Source organism: Saccopteryx leptura, chromosome 6 (assembly GCF_036850995.1).
Source record: "Saccopteryx leptura isolate mSacLep1 chromosome 6, mSacLep1_pri_phased_curated, whole genome shotgun sequence".
In the NCBI taxonomy this organism is placed as follows: domain Eukaryota; kingdom Metazoa; phylum Chordata; class Mammalia; order Chiroptera; family Emballonuridae; genus Saccopteryx; species Saccopteryx leptura.
Genome location: NC_089508.1, coordinates 36,346,245 through 36,365,755, shown reverse-complemented (window position 1 = coordinate 36,365,755; position 19,511 = coordinate 36,346,245). Strand labels below are relative to the sequence as shown.

The 19,511-nt window shown below is 43.9% G+C and overlaps 2 protein-coding genes across 2 annotated transcripts in view; one reads left to right on the top strand and one right to left on the bottom strand.

Annotated features, from left to right (window-relative positions):
• Positions 1–8,917, bottom strand: part of LOC136377035 (coiled-coil domain-containing protein 170-like) — a 38,620-nt gene extending 29,703 nt beyond the window's left edge. The window contains exon 1 of the mRNA XM_066343613.1: positions 8,910–8,917. The gene's annotated coding sequence lies outside the window, so the exon portion shown is untranslated. The remainder of the gene's footprint in view (positions 1–8,909) is intronic.
• A 58-nt stretch (positions 8,918–8,975) lies between these two features.
• Positions 8,976–19,511, top strand: part of MTHFD1 (methylenetetrahydrofolate dehydrogenase, cyclohydrolase and formyltetrahydrofolate synthetase 1) — a 66,306-nt gene continuing 55,770 nt past the window's right edge. The window contains exon 1 of the mRNA XM_066388475.1: positions 8,976–9,165. Coding sequence (XP_066244572.1) covers positions 9,125–9,165 — 41 coding nt within the window. The 5' untranslated portion in view covers positions 8,976–9,124. The remainder of the gene's footprint in view (positions 9,166–19,511) is intronic.

Below are 19,511 nucleotides of genomic sequence, written 5' to 3'. Positions count from 1 at the left end.
CCAAATTCTGACTTAATCGGTCTCCCGGGGAGCCTAGGCATCAACACTGTTTAAAAACTGCACAGGTGATTCTGATGTGACTCTATGGTTGAGAGAGACTGTTCCATTACCTTCATTTATATATGATAAAAATGAGGCAGGGAGAAGTCGATTTTCATAGGAATGAAAGAAATAGTTAATAAGTAAACCAGAAAAGAAATGTTTTTTTTTTTCCTCTAAAACTAGCTTTTTAAAATTACATCCCCAAGAAGCAAGAATGTAAGTATGAAGACTGGAAATTTCTTACATAGTTTACATTCTGGTAAAAAAAAAAAACAAAAAAAAAAACAACAACAAAGAAAAAAAAACAGCAAATAAGTATATAAATCATTTTAGATCGTGATTAGTGCTGTAAATAAAAAAGACTAATGTAACAGTAATGGGGAGGCAACTTTTGATACTATAATCAGAGGGCCTGTTTAGGATATGAAAGAAATAGTTAATAACTAAACCAGAAAAGTAAGAAATAACTAAACCAGAAAAGTAAGAAAAGTAAGTTTCCTCTAAAACTAGCTTTTTAAAATTACATGCCCAAGGAGCAGGAATGTAAGTATGAACAAGACAGGAAATTTCTTACATAGCTTACATTCTGGTAAAAATAAAAAAAAGAAAAGAATAGCCAACAAGTACATAAATCATTTTAGATCGTGATTAGTGCTGTAAATAAAAAAGACTAATGTGACAGTAATGGGGAGGCAACTTTTGATAATATAATCAGAAGGCCTGTTTAGGATACTGATATAAATTAAATCATATATACTTTATTGGATAACCTGCCTTTATCATTTAACAATGTTTGAAAGCTATCTTAAAATATTCTCTCTCTCTCTCTCTCCATTGTTCCTTTAACAACTGCATCCATCCTGATTTGGCTTTTTACTATTGAAATCAATGCTGGGCCCTGGCCGGTTGGCTCAGCGGTAGAGCGTCGGCCTAGCGTGCGGAGGACCCGGGTTCGATTCCCGGCCAGGGCACATAGGAGAAGCGCCCATTTGCTTCTCCACCCCTCCGCCGCGCCTTCCTCTCTGTCTCTCTCTTCCCCTTCCGCAGCCAAGGCTCCATTGGAGCAAAGATGGCCCGGGCGCTGGGGATGGCTCTGTGGCCTCTGCCCCAGGCGCTAGAGTGGCTCTGGTCGCAACATGGCGACGCCCAGGATGGGCAGAGCATCGCCCCCTGGTGGGCAGAGCGTCGCCCCATGGTGGGCGTGCCGGGTGGATCCCGGTCGGTCGCATGCGGGAGTCTGTCTGACTGTCTCTCCCTGTTTCCAGCTTCAGAGAAGAAAATGAAAAAAAAAAAAAAAAAAAAAAAAAAGAAATCAATGCTGTGAGGAACATCTTTCTATATCTATAGATATATCTATGTCTATAGCTATATTTTTGTGTATCTATGTAAATATTACTTTAGAATAAATTCCTAGAAGTGAAATTACAAAGTAAATTACAATTTAAGGATTTTTTTTTTTTTGTATTTTTCTGAAGCTGGAAACGGGGAGACAGTCAGACAGACTCCCGCATGCGCCCAACCGGGATCCACCCGGCACGCCCACCAGGGGCGACGCTCTGCCCACCAGGGGGCGATGCTCTGCCCCTCTGGGGCGTCGCTCTGCGTCGCTCTGCCGCGACCAGAGCCACTCTAGCGCCTGGGGCAGAGGCCAAGAAGCCATCCCCAGCACCCGAGCCATCTTTGCTCCAATGGAGCCTTGGCTGCGGGAGGGGAAGAGAGAGACAGAGAGGAAGGAGGGGGGGGGTGGAGAAGCAAATGGGCGCTTCTCCTATGTGCCCTGGCCGGGAATCGAACCTGGGTACCCCGCACGCCAGGCTGACCCTCTACCGCTGAGCCAACCGGCCAGGGCCAATTTAAGGTTTTGATAGGTATTATCCAATTACCTTCAAACAGCTTGTCAAAATGAAGCTTCTGCAAAAAGAAATTACACATTTTGAAAGCAACTGCCATTAAAAGCATTTGAATAAAAATATTTTTTCTTTCTGTTCTCTGTAAAATGATTGACTTTCGGTCTTTATCTCAGTTGACCAATTTACTATATATTTGACAGAATTAATTACCCTTTTTCTTGTGATACACTTCCCTCTCCTGTCTTCTAAGGCTGCATGTTCTTACGGTTTTTCTAATAACACACAACTTTGCTTTTCAATCTTCCTGCCTGGAAGGAAGATTGAAATTCCCTTCTCATTTAATCTCATGTATTTAAATATCTTAACTCTCATTTCTATAAATATCACTTAGATATTTAGGTGTATAAGAAGCAGTGGATAGAGCATCAGCTGGGTTTATGGATGTCCCAGGTTCAATTCTTGGTCAGGGAACACAAGAGAAGTGCCCATCTGCTTCTCTTCCCTTTCCTCTCCCCCTTCTCTCCCTCTTCTGCAGTGGTCCCATTGATTCAAGTATCTGCCCTGGTGCCAAGGATAGCATGGTTGGTCCAAGCATATCAGCCTCAGGTGCTAAAAATAGCTCTGTTGTGAACACTGACCCTAGATGGGGTTGCTGTACCCAGATCTCAGTCAGCGTGCATGCAGTCAGTCTCACTATCTCCTCTCCTCTCACTTAACAACAAAAAATTTAGTTACAGTTTACATTCAATATTATTTTGTATTAGTTTCATGTATACAGCATATTGGACATATACTTTATGAAGTGCTCCCCCTGATATTTCCAGTACCCAACTGGCACCATACATAGTTATTATATTATTGACATTATTTCCCATGCTATTCTCTACATCCCCATGACTGTTTTATAACTATCAATCTGTATTTCTCAATTGCTTCACCCTTTTCACTCAGTCACAAAAACCCTCTTTCCTCTGGCAACCATAAATATTTTCTGTAAGCCTGTTTCTTTTTCGTTCATTTGTATTGTTCTTTAGATTCCAAATATAAGAGAAACAGTATGGTATTTCTCTTGCTCTGGATGATTATTTCAGTTAGCATAACACCCTTTTGGTCCATCCCTGCTGTAGCAAATGGTAAAATTTTGTTTTTTTATGGCCATTTATTTTTTTCTTCTTCTTCAAAAAGATTCTTTAACATTTTTTTTAAAACAGAGACAGAGAGAGTCAGAGAGAGGGATAGATAGGGACAGACAGACAGGAACAGAGAGAGATAAGCATCAATCATCAGTTTTTCATTGCGACACCTTAGTTGTTCATTGATTGCTTTCTCATATGTGCCTTGACTACAGGCCTTCAGCAGACCGAGTAATCCATTGCTCGAGCCAGAGACCTTGGGTCCAAGCTGGTGAGCTTTGCTCAAACCAGATGAGCCTGCGCTCAAGCTGGCAACCTCGGGGTCTCAAACCTGGGTCCTTGGCATCCCAGTCTGACGCTCTATCCACTGTGCCACCGCCTGGTCAAGCCTTTAACATTTCTTGTAATACTGGTTTGGTGATGATGAACTCCTTTAGCTTTTTCTTCTCTGGGAAGCTCTTTTATCTGTCCTTTGATTCTAAATTACAGCTTTACTGTAATCTTGGTTGTAGGTCCTTGCTTTTCATCACTTTGAATGTCAATCCCTTCTGGCCTGCAAAGTTTCTGTTGAGAAATCAACTGACAGTCTTATGGGAGCTCCCTTGTAGGTAACTACCTGCTTTTCTATTTCTACTTTCAAGATTCTCTCTTTGTGTTTAAACTTTGGCATTTTAATCATGATGTGTCTTGGTGTAGACCTCTTTGGGTTCATCTTGTTTGGGACTCTGCACTTCCTGGAATTATATGTTTATTTCCTTTACCAGGGAAGGGAAGTTTACCGTCATTATTTTTTCAAATAGGTTTTCAATTTCTTGCTCTCTCTCTTCTCCTTCTGGCATTCTCATGATGCAAATATTGGTATGCTTGAAGTTGTCCCAGAGGCTCCTTACACTGTCATTTGTTTGGATTCTTTTTTTCTTTGCTGTCCTGATTGGGTGTTTTCTGCTTCCTTATATTCCAAAGTGCCAATCTGGTTCTCTGCTTCATCTCTGCTCCCAATGATTTCCTACAATTTATTATTTATTTCAGTTAGTGTATCCTTCATTTCTGACTTGTTTTTTTTTATGATCTATGTCCTTTTTTATGCTGTTGAAGTTCTCAACAAGTTCCTTGAATACCCTTTTAACCATTGCTTTGAAATCTGTATCTGATAATTTGCTTGCCTCCATTTCATTGTTTTGTTTTTTCCCCCCAGATTTCTATTGTTCTTTCATTTAGGACATGTTTCTTTGTCTCATTTTGGCTGCTTCCTTGTGTTTGTTTCTATGTATTAGGTAGAGCCACTAGGTTTCTTGAATTTGGTAGAATGGCCTTACTGAGTGTGTCCTATAGGGCTCAGCAGTATGGCCTCCCCAGTCACCCAAGCTGGGTGTTCCAGGTGCATTCCCTGTGTGGGCTGTGTGCACTGTCCTGTTGTAGTTGAGCCCTGCCTGCTGTTAACATGTCACTGGGAGGGGCTGACCCCAGGCTGGTCAGCTGCAAGGACCAGCTACGACTACAGAGGAGGAGTTGCTGTGCAGGGATGACCCTACAGAGCAGGACTTGCTTCAGGAGTTTTGGTGCCTGCCAAGTCCACCCCTTGGCTGTGTAGTTCATAGGTGTGGTAGGGTGCTAATCCAGCATGGTCTGCAGCTATCCAGGTGCACTGGCTCTGTGGCCTCCTGAGAGGTGCAAGGCCAGCTGCCTTAACTTTCCTGGCATGAGCTACAGAGCAACCTGTAGATGGCTGGGCTTGGAGGTGCCCTGAAGAGTATAAGCTGCCAACCAAACTGCCTCTAGTGCCAGACCTATTCTTCCATCTTGAATGGAACCTAAAAACCTTTAAAACTGAATTGAAATTAAAAACCTGTTTCTTCCACAGTGTTACCTTCTTTCAAGTCAGTAATGGCAACTTCATATTTAAGTTTCTCAAACCAAATTCTTGCTTTTTCTCTTACACTCTAACTTGCTCTCTTCACTCAGGGTTCTACTCAAGTCAGATTCCCCAGAGAAGCCTTTCTTACTGCATTTCTAAAGCAGCACTTCCTAACACACCACCATTCCCTATCCTCTTAGTCTATTTTTTAAAAATGGCATATCTCAATATCTAAAATTAGGGTATATATTTCTTTAATTGATCACTGTCTCCCCCACCAAAATATTAGCTGAGGGCAGGACTTCTGTTGGCTCATTATGGTATCACCTAGAGCAGTGTCTCTTGTTGTTGGCACAGGAGCCACTCAATAATTCATTTATGCTCAATGAATGCATAAATTATACATATCACACAATATTAATAGTTGAAAACCATGCTGTTGAGGTGGCAATGACAATGACATTTCCAGTTGAAACATCCAGGTTTGGGGCTTATCCCAGGCACAGTTCTGCAGCTTTAGGTAAGTTATACTTCAAAGCCTATTTCTCCATCTGTAAATCAGAATTTGTGCCACCTTCCTCAGCAAAAGACAAATGAAGTAGTCAACATCTATTTGGTATTATAAGCCACTAACATTTCACTGCCTGGAATTTACCAGAAAATTTTGCTTCAGTTTTCCTTATAATTCCCACTTGTTCAGGTATAACATTATGTGAGGGTGTGTGTTCAGATGTCCTATTTTTATATGTCATTAAGTTGTACCTCTAATGTGTCACTTGTACAAACTTTAAGAATGGTAAAGTAGCCCTGGCCAGATAATTGGTTAGAATGTCATCTGAATATGCCAAGGTTGTGGGTTCAATCCCCAGTCAGGGCACACGCAAGAGTCAACAAATGAATGTATAAATAAGTGGAACAACAGGTCAATGTTTCTCTCTCTCTCCCTTCTGCTCTAAAATCAACCAATACATTTAAAAATTTTTTTAAAGAATGGTAAAGTAAAAGAAAAATTCACCAGATTCTCTAATTCCATTATAGCGATGGTTGCACAAATATACTAAAAATCATACTTAAACCAAGTGAAATTTATAGTATGTTAAATATTTCAATAAAACTATTTATAGGCCCTAGCCGGTTGGCTCAGTGGTAGAACGTCGGCCTGGCGTGCAGAAGTCCCGGGTTCGATTCCCGGCCAGGGCACACAGGAGAAGTGCCCATCTGCTTCTCCACCCCTCCCCATCTCCTTCCTCTGTCTCTTTCCCTCCAGCAGCCGAGGCTCCATTGGAGCAAAGTTGGCCCAGGCGCTGAGGATGGCTCCATGGCCTCTGCCTCAGGCGCTAGAATGGCTCTGGTGGTGACAGAGCGACGCCCCAGAGGGGCAGAGCATCGCCCCCTGGTGGGCATGCCGGGTGGATCCCAGTCAGGCACATGCAGGAGTCTGTCTGACTGCCTTCCCGTTTCCAACTTCAGAAAAATACAAAAAAAACCCCAAAACTGTTTATAAAACAAAGAGAGTCTCTAATTCCATATATAGGGCAACTGTAAAATACCCTGAGAATTTAGGAATAAGGCAAAAGCTCCCTACCACCAAAAGTCCAGAAATCTAACATATAATCAATTCAATGGATGAGCTCTGCTATTACTTGAAACAGGCTACCCTAAGAAATGGTTTATAAAAGTAACCCAGATATTTGGTCAAATCCAATCCAAAGTGACCTGAACAAATTCACTATCTCAAAGAGTTAACTGCTTCCCTATGTTCATTGCAGCATTATTCACAATAGCCAAGACATGGAAACAACCTAAGTGTCCATCAATGTATGAATTGAGGAAGAAAATGTAATTATATGTGTGTGTGTATCATTCTGCTATAAAAAGGAAATCCTACCTTTTAAGAGAATATGGATAGACCTTGAGAGCATCATGTTAAATGAAGTCAGAGAAAGACAAATACTGTAAGATATTACTTATACACACAATCTAAAAAAAGCAGAACTTGCTGACTGGTGGTGGTGTAGTGAGTAGAGCATCCACCTGGGACATTGAGGTCTCCTGTTTGAAACCCCAAGGTCGCAGGCTTGAGCACAGGCTCACCAGCTTGAGCATGAGCTCACTAGATTGAACATGGAATCATTGATATGATTCCATGGTCACTGGCCTGAGCCCAAAAGTCACTGGCTTGAAGCACAAGGTGGCTGGCAAGGGATCCCACTGCAAGGGATCACTGGCTCAGCTAGAGCCCTCCAGTCAAGGCATATATGAGAAAGCAATCAATGAACAACTAAAGAGAGGTAACTACAAATTGATGCTTCTCATCTACCTTCTTGTCTTTCTCTGTCTCCCTCTCTCGCTAAAAAATAGTAATAAATTTTTTAAAAAATAAAAAAGTTGAACTCATAGAGTACCATAATGATTGCCAGAAGCAAGGGTGGTGGGGAAATAAGGAGATGGTAGTCAAAGGTTCCAAACTTCCAGCTATAAGATGAACAAATTCTGGGGATCTCATGTACAGCATGGTGACTGTAATTAACCACACTGTATTATACATTTGAACAGTTAAGAGAGTAAACCTTAAATATTATCAACACACACACACAATGGTAATTATGTGAGGGAATGGAAATGTTAACCACCTAATTGTGGTAAGAATTTTTTAGGCCCAGGCCATTTGGCTCAGCGGATAGAATGTCCGCCCAAACCTCTGGGTTCGATTTCCAGTTAGCGCACACAAGAGAAGCCACCATCTGCTTCTCTCCCCCTTCTTCTTCTCCTCCAGCAGCCAGTGGCTGGATTGGTTTCAACGTCAGCACCAGATGGGGTTTTCTGGGTGGATCCCAGGCAGGGGTGCATACCGGACTATCTCACTATCTTCCCTCCTCTTACTTAAAAAAAAAATTGTAACAATAACGTGTATTAAAATCATCACGGTGTGTACACCTTAAACTTCCAACATGTCATTACTTCAAAAAGGTTGGGGAGCCTGACCAGGCAGTGGCGCAGTAAATAGAGCGTCGGACTGGGATGTGGAGGACCCAGGTTCCAGACCCCGAGGTCGCCAGCTTGAGCGCAGGCGCATTGGGTTTGAACAAGGCTCACCAGCTTGAGTACAAGGTCGCTGGCTCCAGCAAAGGATCAATCCGTCTGCTGTACCCCCCTCCCCCCCCCAGGCACATATGAGAAAGCAATCAATGAACTAAGGAGCCACAACAAAGAATTGATGTTTCTCATCTCTCTCCCTTCCTGTCTGTCCCTCTCTGTCTCTGCCACAAAAAAAAAAAAAAAAAAAAAAAAAAGGTTGGGGAGAGGGGGAATGACGTGACTTGAGTAATTTATCTCTGAACTGTATTGGATGACAAAGCTGGGACCCTTGCACACACATCCTAGCTGCCTGGGGTCCTCCAGTCCTGCTCCCCATCTCCCACATTGTCCAGAATATGTAAGTGCCTACGGGGAGGCCGTGTCCGTCCTTGCTGGTCACTTGTCATCAGCTCACGTTAGTCTCGCGTCGGTTTTCCAACCCCAGATCTGCGTGGGGATCTGGCACAATCGAGTCCTGCAAAGCTGGTCCTGGCGTTACTGGGATACGGGCCTAAATCGGCGTGCTGGGCTTCAACCGTGGCCGAGAGTCAGTCACCGGAGACTTTAAGTTACTCGGCTGTGGGGTGGAGGCACCAGTTCGACAGTGCGGTTAGGCGAGAATGGCGCTCCAAACTCCCCGCGCGCGTGTGGGGCCAGAACTCCCTGGGGGAAGCCCCGCGCCCTCAGCGCGCAGCGACTGCACCACAGCGTCCCGCCCGTCGGGTAGACCCTTTGGCTCCCGCGCCCGCGAAGTCATCTCCCGCGAAACCGCCCCTCCGCCTGAGCACCTGATAGGCTGGAATAGAGACCCATCCCACTCTTAAGCGGATTCCCCGCCCCAAACAAAGGCGCGTTCTGAAACGACTCCTTCTGCCCGCCAGCCATTTCTTCCCTCTAGTCATGAGTTTATTTTTCAGCCGCGTTCCAGACCCCCTACCTAGCCGCGCTCACCTGCTTAGGGAAAAATACGTTCTTCCGGACTGCGCACGCGCACCCAGCCCCGGAGGGTGGGGGGTGGAGTCGGTTTGGGCGGGGACGCAGGCGCAAAAGCAAGTTCTTCCTGGGCGGTCGCTAACCACGTGGGTTGGGTTGTCCCGCACCTCGGTGAAGGGAGTCGAACCTCTATTTTGGCGGTTTCCATCGTGGGCAGCGGACTAGTAAAGGTCATGGCACCGGCGGAAATCTTGAACGGGAAAGTGGTTTCCACGTAAGCACCTGTCGTTGTTAGCGCGTGTTGGGCTGCAGGCAGGGGCTCTGAGGAGGGTGTGCATGTCAGCACTGGACCCATTTTTTGCGGGAGGGAGACTTGTAGCGCAACATCAGACCCGTCCGACGGGGAGGGAGGCCATTATCCTGAGCCATTCACACCTGGAGACCGGTCTCCTGTAGCTGCAGAAGGGGACCCCGGGCACAATCTGCGTTTGCACGTGGGTTGCCTGGTGGCTGTGCCCGTTGGCTGCGGTGCTTCTGGGACAAGTCCTCTTACCCAGCCCGACTATGCTCCCGAAAGCGCAGCTGCTGGCGCCTTTGCCAGGAGAGTAGTTGGGGCTGCACCATACTCAGAACTCAAAAGTCGACCTCCTTTCCTTGTAATTTGGAAGTGAAGAAACTGAGATTAGTTTGGTGACAGACGGTCTCCTTTTCCCACTACGCCAGGGTCATTATTTGCTAAGTGGGTCCAGTTTTCCCTTCAATTTAATACTCCTCTAACAGCCATCTCCGTGTCCTGACCCTAGAGTTCCTTTCTAGTTTGACTCTTGAATCTTGACAATATTCCACATTACAGTTTACCTCTGCCAGTTTTACCCCAACAGGAAATTTGCCCCACTAGTGGATATTGTTGCCACTTATTCCCAGGAAGTAACACCCCTCCATTTTTTGTCTGGGAGGTAACTAGTGGGGAAAAGATGAGAGTAGAAGAGAGAAGGTTGCTCAGGGTAGAGCAAAAGTAGGTTGACAGTTGTTCATATGTAAAATAATACAATATTTAATAAATAATAATACAAGAATAAACTGTGCAACTGTAAACCTACGTTTGCCTGTATTTTGTGTGATCCTCCTGCAGGTTGCTCTTAGGACCTTGAACCTTACCATTTATTATGTAAGTGCTGTAGCTGGCAACAATAATTGTCCTATGAACTCCTAATTTTGTGAGTAGAGATTTTTGAGTGAACTGTAGAGTGGTTTGTGGTGAAACCCACCTTGGGGCAAAAGATTTTTGATTGGAAGGTAGAGATAGATGGACAAAAAAAGTGACGTGTAAATTAGATTCTGGTGAATCTTTTACATTGGTGAGGAGAAACTCCAGGCTTTTAGACTAGAAGTCACATACCTCTAGCTGATTGCTTTTCAACATGTGGTTTGCTGAATTGCATTGTTTCTGTTTGACCTTTTTTTAAGTTGTATTCAAACCTGCTCCCTTTACAAGTGGCTTTTTCTTGATGAATTCTTCCCTTTAAAAAGACTGATTTTGAAGAGATTATATAGGTTTGCTTCTTGGCAGGCAACTGAGTATAGGTGCTCACTGTATATGTATTGAGTAAAGAGCAAGGTAAGGCCCTGGCTGGTTTGCTCAGTGGTAGAGCGTCGGCCAGGTATATGGATGTCCAGGGTTCAATTCCCAGACAGGTCACACAGGAGAAGTAAACCATCTGCTTCTCCACCCCTCCTCCTCTCCTTTCTCTGTCTACCTCTCTTACCCTCTTGCAGCCATGGCTCAGTTGGAGCTAGTTGGCTCTGGGAACTGAGGATAGCTCCAGAGCCTGCCTCAGGCGCTAAAATAGCCCCGTTGTGAGCAACAGAGCAAGGGCTGCAGATGGACAGAGCATTGCCCTACCCCATAGAGGGCTTGGGCGTATGTGGGAGTCTGTCTCTCTGCCTCCCTGCTTCTCACTTAAGGGGGAAAAAAAAAGAGCAAGATAAGTATGTTTGTAAACTCCATAAGGGCAAATACATGCATTGTTTTGTTTATGTTTATATCTTAAATACCTATAAACCTTCTTTCAGTACTTATTAGTTTTGTGGTTTTAAGCAAATTAGCTTACCTCTCTGCACCAAAATTTCCTCAAATATAAAATAAATATCTAGGCCATTGAGTTGTTTGAATTATTAACTGAAAACTATTTAGAATTGTTTCTGGCACACTCAGTGTTTACTACATGTGAGCTGTATTAGTGATTACAGTTGACCCTTGAACAACAAGGATTTGAATGGCACAGGATTTGAACCATGCAGGTTTTTTCCAGTAAAGATGCAGTCAGCTCTCCATATTCCCTGGGTTTCACATCCCTGGATTCAGCCAACCACAGATTAAAAACAGTATTTTTGATCAACAGTTGGAAGGCCAACTGTATCTATTGTTCTAGGCCATTATATATGAGGGACTTGAGCACCCTCAGATTTTGAAAGCTACTGGGCGGGCGTGGGTCTTAGAACCAGTTCTCCTTGGATACCAAGAGACTACTCTAAGTTTTGCGGGAGTCAAAAGTTACACTCAGATTTTTGACAGTGTAGGGGACAGTGCCCCAAACCCTTGTGCTGTTTGGGGCAACTGTAGTTAAGATATACATGGGTGATTAATACACTATCTTTGACAGGATAGCTGCCTTGAGATCTATTTCAATGGCTCTCAACATTAGCTGCACATTAGAGACTCTTAGGGAGCTATTTTTTAATCTTTTTATTTAAATATAAATGTATATTTAAAAGTACACGTATTATGTGTATACAGCCCAATGAATTTACCTGAGTAGCATTCATATAAGAAATAACATGGACGCCTCTCTCTCTCTTCATTTAGTCACCACCACCACAAAGATAATCACTATCTTGACTTCTTTCTTTATTTTTTTAAGTGAGAAGAAGGGAGATAGTGAGACAGACTCCTGCATGTGCCCTGACCAGGATCTACCTGGCAACCCCCATCTGGGGTTGATGCTCGAATCAACCAAGCTATTTTTAGCACCTGAGGTTGCCATAGTCAGTTGGGACCAACTGAGCTATCCTCAGCATCCAGGGCCAATGTTCAAAGGAGTTGAGCCACCTGGCTGTGGGAGGGGAAGGGAGCAGATGGTCACTTCTCTTGTGTGCTCTGACTGGGAATCGAACCCAGGATGTCCATATGCCAGGCCAGTGCTCTGTCCACTGAGCCAACCGGTCAAGGCCATGACTTTTTTTTTTCTAATTTTTAAAATTTATTAATTGGTTTCAGAGAGAGAGGAAAGGAGAGGGAGAGAGAGAAACACAATTGTTCCACTTATTTATGCATTCACTGGTTGATTCTTGTATGTGCCCTGACCAGGGATCAAACCGTAACCTTGGCGTAGCCGGCTAGCTTGTTCTGTGATTCCAATGCACCTTGAAGGCTGAGGACCATTTATGTAAAGCCTTAAACCCAAGCCCAGCGCTCATCACTGAAGAACAGTATGGCCTTCCAACTGTGGATCAAAAATACTGTTTTTAATCTGTGGTCAACTGAAACCAGGGACGTGAAACCCAAGGAATATGGAGAATATCTTTATTGGAAAAAACCTGCATAGTTCAAATCCTCCGCCATTCAAATCCTTGTTGTTCAGGGGTCAACTATAATCACTAATACAACTCACATGTAGTAAAACACTGTGCCAGGAACAATTCTAAATGGTTTTCCGTTAATAACTCAAACAACTCAATGGCCTAGATATTTATTTTATATTTGAGGAAATTTTGGTACAGAGAGGTAAGCTAATTTGCTTGAAACCACAAAACTAAGTACAGAAAGTAGAAGACTTTCAGGCACTGGAAGGGTCTCTCCCAGCATGTGTTAACATGGCTAACCTTTCACAGTGCTCCATGGTTGAACAATTAGTGCCTACTAACACAGTTCATAAAGGAGCTTGAAGACAAAGGCCTCTTTGTGCTTGCAAAGATTTTCATTTACTGTACTTATAAAATGGCTCTTTCATACACTGCCACACGTGAGCACCTTGACTTTCATGGAGAGCTTGACTCCCGGAGCTGGTAGTGCTCACAATTCCTCTACACGGGGGACAACTTGCCCGGCTTATGGGGTAGTGCAGTCCCCAGCTCCTCATGCTGAGGCTGCAATAGCAGCCCTTGGGGAAGGGGAAGGCTGAACCAGAATGTGGTTCTTACAGCTTGAGTAGGTTGAGCTACAGATGGAGGCTCTGGGCAGGATGTCCCCACCGCTCCTCTTTGGCCAGGCCTGGGATATTCTTGAGGAAAGGTAAGTGAACTTCTTAAATTGCAGCCAGAGATCCTGGAATCTGGGAAAAGGGTCTCTCCTTCCTAAGTTTGCAGGTCAGCTTCCTTGGTTGCCAACAATCATTGGGTCTCTAGGGACAGACTTGCAAGCCTGCAAGTGCCCTGGGCAGTTTCTTTTCTGATGTAGTGTCTGAATTGTAAAATCTCTTCCTTGGAGAGAAGAAAGGTGGGGCAGGTCAGGAGTTACACAGTCAGAATTTCTCCAAAACCTATCTACTCCCGACATCTTACCTGCAGCTAAGAAAATAGTTGAGCCAAGAAATGTGATGATATTTGGCCCTTACTAGGCTGATGAATGGCAGAGGCTCAACTAGAACCAAGGTCTTCACCGGATGTAGGATGTCTCTCACTTTACTGAGCACTTAACACTTTGGTAAAGGAAATTTTATAAACTAATCTTTTTCCTTCACAGCCGTCTTCTCACTCCCGTGCCTCCCACTCTGCTGAGAAGGCCATGTTTCATTTTTGTTTACTTGTATTCTCCCTTTATTCCTTCTTGGTAGCTAAGACTAGACAACATTCATTATTCTAGATTTCTTCTCTGCCTGTTCCAGCTGATGGAAAACCTGGATCTAGTTGTCAAATTATCTTCCTCTGGGAGGAAAACCCCCATTTCTCCTTTGTGGGGGAGTTCCAGAGTTGCAGCCTGAATTTGATAATTGGAGGAGATCTGAGGGTTCAGACAAGTGTGTGTCTTTTTTAGATACTCACTTATTCAACAAATGACCGCATGCGGTGGTATGTGCCAGGCACTCTTCAGAGCCACGAGGCAGTAACAGTGAACAAAACATCCCAAATTCCTACCCTCATATATTTTGCGTCCTGATGTGTAGAGATAGACAATAAAAAAGTTAAAATGTGTGGCAGTGAGAAGAGTGAAAGAGAAAACCAAAGTAGGGAAGAGGGACAGCGGTTTCTGAGGCATGGGGTTGCAGTTTTAAATATGGAAGTGTAGCTCATACTCATAAAAGTGATTGGTAGACAAAGATTTGAAGGAGTTAAGGTCATGAGTCTGCCAGTGTAATGGTGAAGAGGATTCTTGACCAAAAACAAAGCCTATACCACGGACTTTGACCTCATCTATTATTTCTTTTTTTCTTCTTCTTTTTTTTTTTTTTGTATTTTTCTGAAGTTGGAAATGGGGAGGCAGTCAGACAGACTCCTGCATGTGCCCGACCAGGATCCACCTGGCATGCCCACCAGGGGGCGATGCTCTGCCCATCTGGGGTGCTGCTCTGTTGCAACCAGGGCCATTCTAGCACCTCAGGCAGAGGCCACAGAGCCATCCTCAGCACCCGGGCCAACTTTGCTCCAATGGAGCTTTGGCTGCGGGAGGGGAAGAGAGAGACAGAGAGGAAGGAGAGGGGGAGGGGTGGAGAAGCAGATGGGTGCTTCTCCTGTATGCCCTGGCCGGGAATCGAACCCAGGACTCCTGCACGCCAGGCCAACGCTCTACCACTGAGCCAACCGGCCAGGGCCTTTTCTTCTTTTCTAAGTGAGAGGAGGGGAGATAGAAAGACTCCCACATGTGTCCCAACCGGGATGCAACTGGCAGTCCCCATCTGGGGCTGATGCTCTGCCCATCTGGGGCTATGCTCACAAATGAGCTATTTTTAGTGCCTGAGGCAGAGGTTCCAGGGAGCCATCCTCAGCACCTGGAACCAATGCACTTGAACCAATCAAGCCATGGCTGCAGGAGAGGAAGAGAGAGAGAGACAGAAAAAGGGAGAAGGGGAGGGGTGGAGAAGCAGATGATCACTTCTTTTGTGTGCCCTGACGGGAAATCAAACTTCGGACATACGTACGCCAGGCTGATACTCTACCGCTGAGCCAATGGGCCAGGGCCGACCTCATCAATTATTAAGACACTGCCTTGGGGTCAGCAGTGATAGTCCTGGGAAAGCTGACTGTGACTGACTAGAGGAGCTGAGTGAGGTGAATTGATATTGAAGATGAGAGCCCACCCTGGTTTAAAGGAGATGTCCTTAGTGAGATTATACAAAGGGGTATAAATTAGATAGTGTTAGAAAAACTACCCTGATTTGGTTTTTAGACTAGAAACCACAGTTCTTACATGTGTGCTTTTCATAGTGGGTCCTAGTAAATGTTGGGATTGTTTGACCTTCTCTTTGTTGGCTATAATCGAGCCTCTGGTGGCATTTTTCTCAAGTCTTTTTTCTAGAAAGACTGGCTGGAAAGAGACAGATAGTTGACCACTTAGCAAGCCACCGAGAGAAAGTGCTTGGAGTTGTGGTGGGTTGAGCAGAGCAAGTTGGAACTGTTTGTGAGCTTCCTGTGGGTGGTATCCCCAGAGCTAGACACAATGCTGCTCCCTCCTCTGTGGATCATTGGGTAACTTAGTTTACCTTGTTGTGCCTTAGTTTTCTCATCTGTGTATTGGAGTAGTAGGGCATCTAATTCAAAAGGTTGTTAAAATTAAATGAATTATGCCTGACTGGTGGTGGCACAGTGGATAGAGTGCCAACCCGGTATGCCGAGGTGGCTGGTTCAAAACCCAAGGTCGGCAGCTCGCACCTAGGGTCACCAGCTTGAGCGTGGGGTCGCTGACACGATCTCAGTGTAACCAGTTCAACCCCTGGTCAGGGCATGTTTGAGAAGCAATCAGTGTACAACTAAGTGAAGCAACAAGTTGATACTTCTCTCTCATTCTCTTAAAAAAAAAATTAAATGAGTTATTACTTATAAAGCATTTAGAGCAATCCCTAACACATAGTAAGTTTTAATAAACAGGTGCTTGGAAAATACCTGCTGAATAAACATGTGGTATTTGTGTTTATCCAGTTCTGTCTCTTTGGTAGCTATTTAGAATCTGGAGCCTTAAGTTAGTACTATATTTATCCTTCTGATCAAAGATCAAAATGAAACCATGGCTATACACCTTGCTACAGGACTAGAACTACACTGCTCACAAAAATTAGGGGATCGGGGAACGTGCAGATACTCCAGTACTTTCAGCCTTTTGTACAGTGCATTTTCACCAATGAAATAAAAGTTGGTTTTGCATCTCATTTGCATAATTAAACAACTTTATTTGACTTGTTTGCTTTTCTGATGTTCTTGTTTAATTTTAAAAAAATCAGCCTGACCTGTGGTGGCGCAATGGATCAAGTGTCAACTTGGAACACTGAGGTCACAGGTTCAAAACCCTGGGCTTGCCCGGTCAAAGCACATATGGTAGTTGATGCTTCCTGCCCCTCCCCCCTTTCTCTCTCTCTCTCTCTCTCTCTCTCTCTCTCTCTCTCTGTCTCTCTTCTCTAAAAAATGAATAAATAAATAAAAAATCAAATGCTTTTTTTTTTATCACTTCATATTCATTTTGAAATATCCCCTAATTTTTGTGAGCAGTAGATTTTCATATAAAGAATTGACTCATCACAGTGAAGGGCTACTGAATGTTACTATACCTTTTTTTTACTTTGTCTTGTCTGTGAAATACCGTAGGCCTTCATGTACTTGGAGAGATTTGCCTGTAATGAGCTACAAGGTACAGGCCTTTCTGAAGTGACAGGGAACCTCGGGTGTCAGAGCTGGCCTGACTCTGGGAACCTGTGCAGCAGAGCAAGTGGGCCAGGCATTTGAGAGGCTTTTCTCAGATAAGAGATCTCGGCCTGCTCTTTTTTCCCAAGTGGAGACTCCCAGTCTTCCGCCTTCTTTCCGTATTCCGCCTGGATGGTGATCCAGAGGACTTGGGGCCGCAATGCGCTCTGATGGCCATATCTGCGGCTAGATAGTCCTGAAATAGCGAGGCTAATACTGGGCGTTCAGCCTTCACTTACAGTTCCTCATACTTGAGACTACCTTCTCATATCTCATAATTTATAATTTTTAAGATTTTATTTACTGATTTTAGAGATAGGAAAGAGAGATGGAGAAAGAGAAAGAAAGTGGGGAGAGGGGGAAGCATCAACTCATAGTAGTTGCTTCTCGAATGTTCCTTGACCAGGCAAGCCGGGGTTTCAAACCGGCAACCTCAGCGTTCCAGGTTGCCACTTTATCCACTCTGCCACCACAGGGCAGGCATCCTTATTCTTGCTGTCAGCTGAAGTTTACAAAATGGTGGCCCAGAAGCCAAATGTAGTTATATGTTTTGTTGGGCTTATAGAGTTATTTTATTTTTAAATTTTTATTTATTTATTCATTTTTATTAGAAAGAGGGAGAGAGAACAGGGGAAGGAGCAGGAATCATCAACTCCCATATGTGCTTTGACCACACAAACCCGGCATTTCAAACCGATGACTTCAGCATTCAGGTCGACGCTTTATCCACTGTGCCACCACAGGTCAGGCCCAGAGTTATTTTTAATTGGATTACTACCCACCACATTTATGTAGTAATTATACAAGTAAAACTCTGGACGCCTGATGTTTTGCAAGGACTACTACTGTGCTCTGTAGTCTTACTGTCCACTTTGTTGGATCTGGGTGGAAGCTGCCCTCACTCCGGGGGCGGGAAGGTGGGACCACATTGTTCAGGAAGGCTGCAGCACCAGACTCTGCACACTGGGACTCTGACAGTGCTTTTCTCTCTGGGATCTCTCTCTGATGCACTCAACCCAGTGTTGAAATCCTGCCTCTTAGGAAGTCTGTCTCAATGCACGCAACCTAGTTTTGCAGTCCCGCTTGTTTCCTGTAGATCAGTGATTCTCTACCAAGGGCAGTGTTGCCCCTCCCTCCACCGCAGGACACATGTGGACATGTCTGGAGACACTCTAGTGGCATTCAGACGTAGAAGCCAGGAATGCTGCTCAGCATCCTACAGTGCACAGGACAGCCCCCACAACAGGGAACTGTCTGTCCCACCTGTCAGTAATGCTGAGTTGATAAACGGTGATGTAGAAACTCAAAATAAATAATTATTGGCCCTGGCTGAGTGGCTCCGGGGATAGAGCGTCATCCTGGCCCGCAGAGGGTTCAATCCTTGGTCAGGGCACGTGCGAGAAGCCACCAGTGTGTGCACATCTAAATGGAACGACGAGTTGGTGCCTCTCTTACTGTCTATCCCCCCTTTTTTCCCATCTCCCCCTTCCACACACTCTCAATTCAATGGAAAATTTTTTTTTAAAAAGCAGTTATTGTATTGTGTATATGGATTAATGATGACCCTTGTACTCACTGCAAATTTGAGGATTTATTAGAATTTTACACCATTTCACTATTTTCATGTCATAAATAGGAGGTAATTTACCTTTTTCTTCTTAGGTCTTTGAGAAAGCTTGAGAGAATTGAATGGAAGAATTTTACATTGGAACCTAAAATAGAGTCACATTACTTTCAAATACATATTTGAGGTACTTTTCAAGTTTAGCAAATACATATTTGTATTAAATTGTAATAATTCGTAACTTTATTTTTAAATTTAAAGGAAAGTACTGATATTAGCTGATTATTCTGTATACTGATATAATGTCGCTTTTGCTATTACATTACGTACATATCAGTGAAAACAGCTTCAACAAGAAAGTAATTTAGTCTTTTAATTTGACTTTACTAACTAGGAATTTGAAATATAGGTATTTTTGGAACACTAGGTGACCTCAGTTGTTTTTACAAGGATCTATACCTGTTAGGTTTTGCAGAAAATATGAAGTATCTTTTAGCAGAATAAAAGTTGAAATGAACAAATAAAGCAACATAGGAACAAAGGAAAATAAAGCAAATAAGACAATTTCTGTTGTACTGCATTGTTAAAATCTTATAACAATAACCTCCTTTGGAGGGGCAGGCAAAGGAAATTTGTGTTCTTGGCCCTGGCCGAGCAGCTCCGTTGGGTAGAGTGTCGTTCTGATACGCCCAGGGTGCAGTGCAAGTTTGATCCCTGGTGTGAGCGCATACAGGAAGAATCAACCAGTGAATGCATGAGTATGTGGAACAACAAATTGATGTATCTCTTTTTCTCTCTCCCTCTCCCCCCTTTCCTTTGCCCCTCCCCTTTCCTCTCTCTAAAATCAGTTTTTAAAATTTATATTCTTATTTATTGATTATTTTTAGAGAGAGAAATATCAATTTGTTCTGCTTATTTATACACTCCTTGGTTGATTCTTGTATGTGCCTTGACCAGGAATTGAACCTGCAACCTTGGTACATTGGGACGATGCCCCAACCAATGTAAACTACCCAGCCACAGCTAAAAAGACATTTTTTTAAAAGGAAATTTGTGTTCTTGTTGAAGACGAGGGTCTTAGTTTTTCACCGATCACTTGCTAAAGGGGTGCTCTGTGGGCCCTTTGAGAATCAGTGTTTGTTGGTCCTGGGCAGCTTTATTTTCATGTA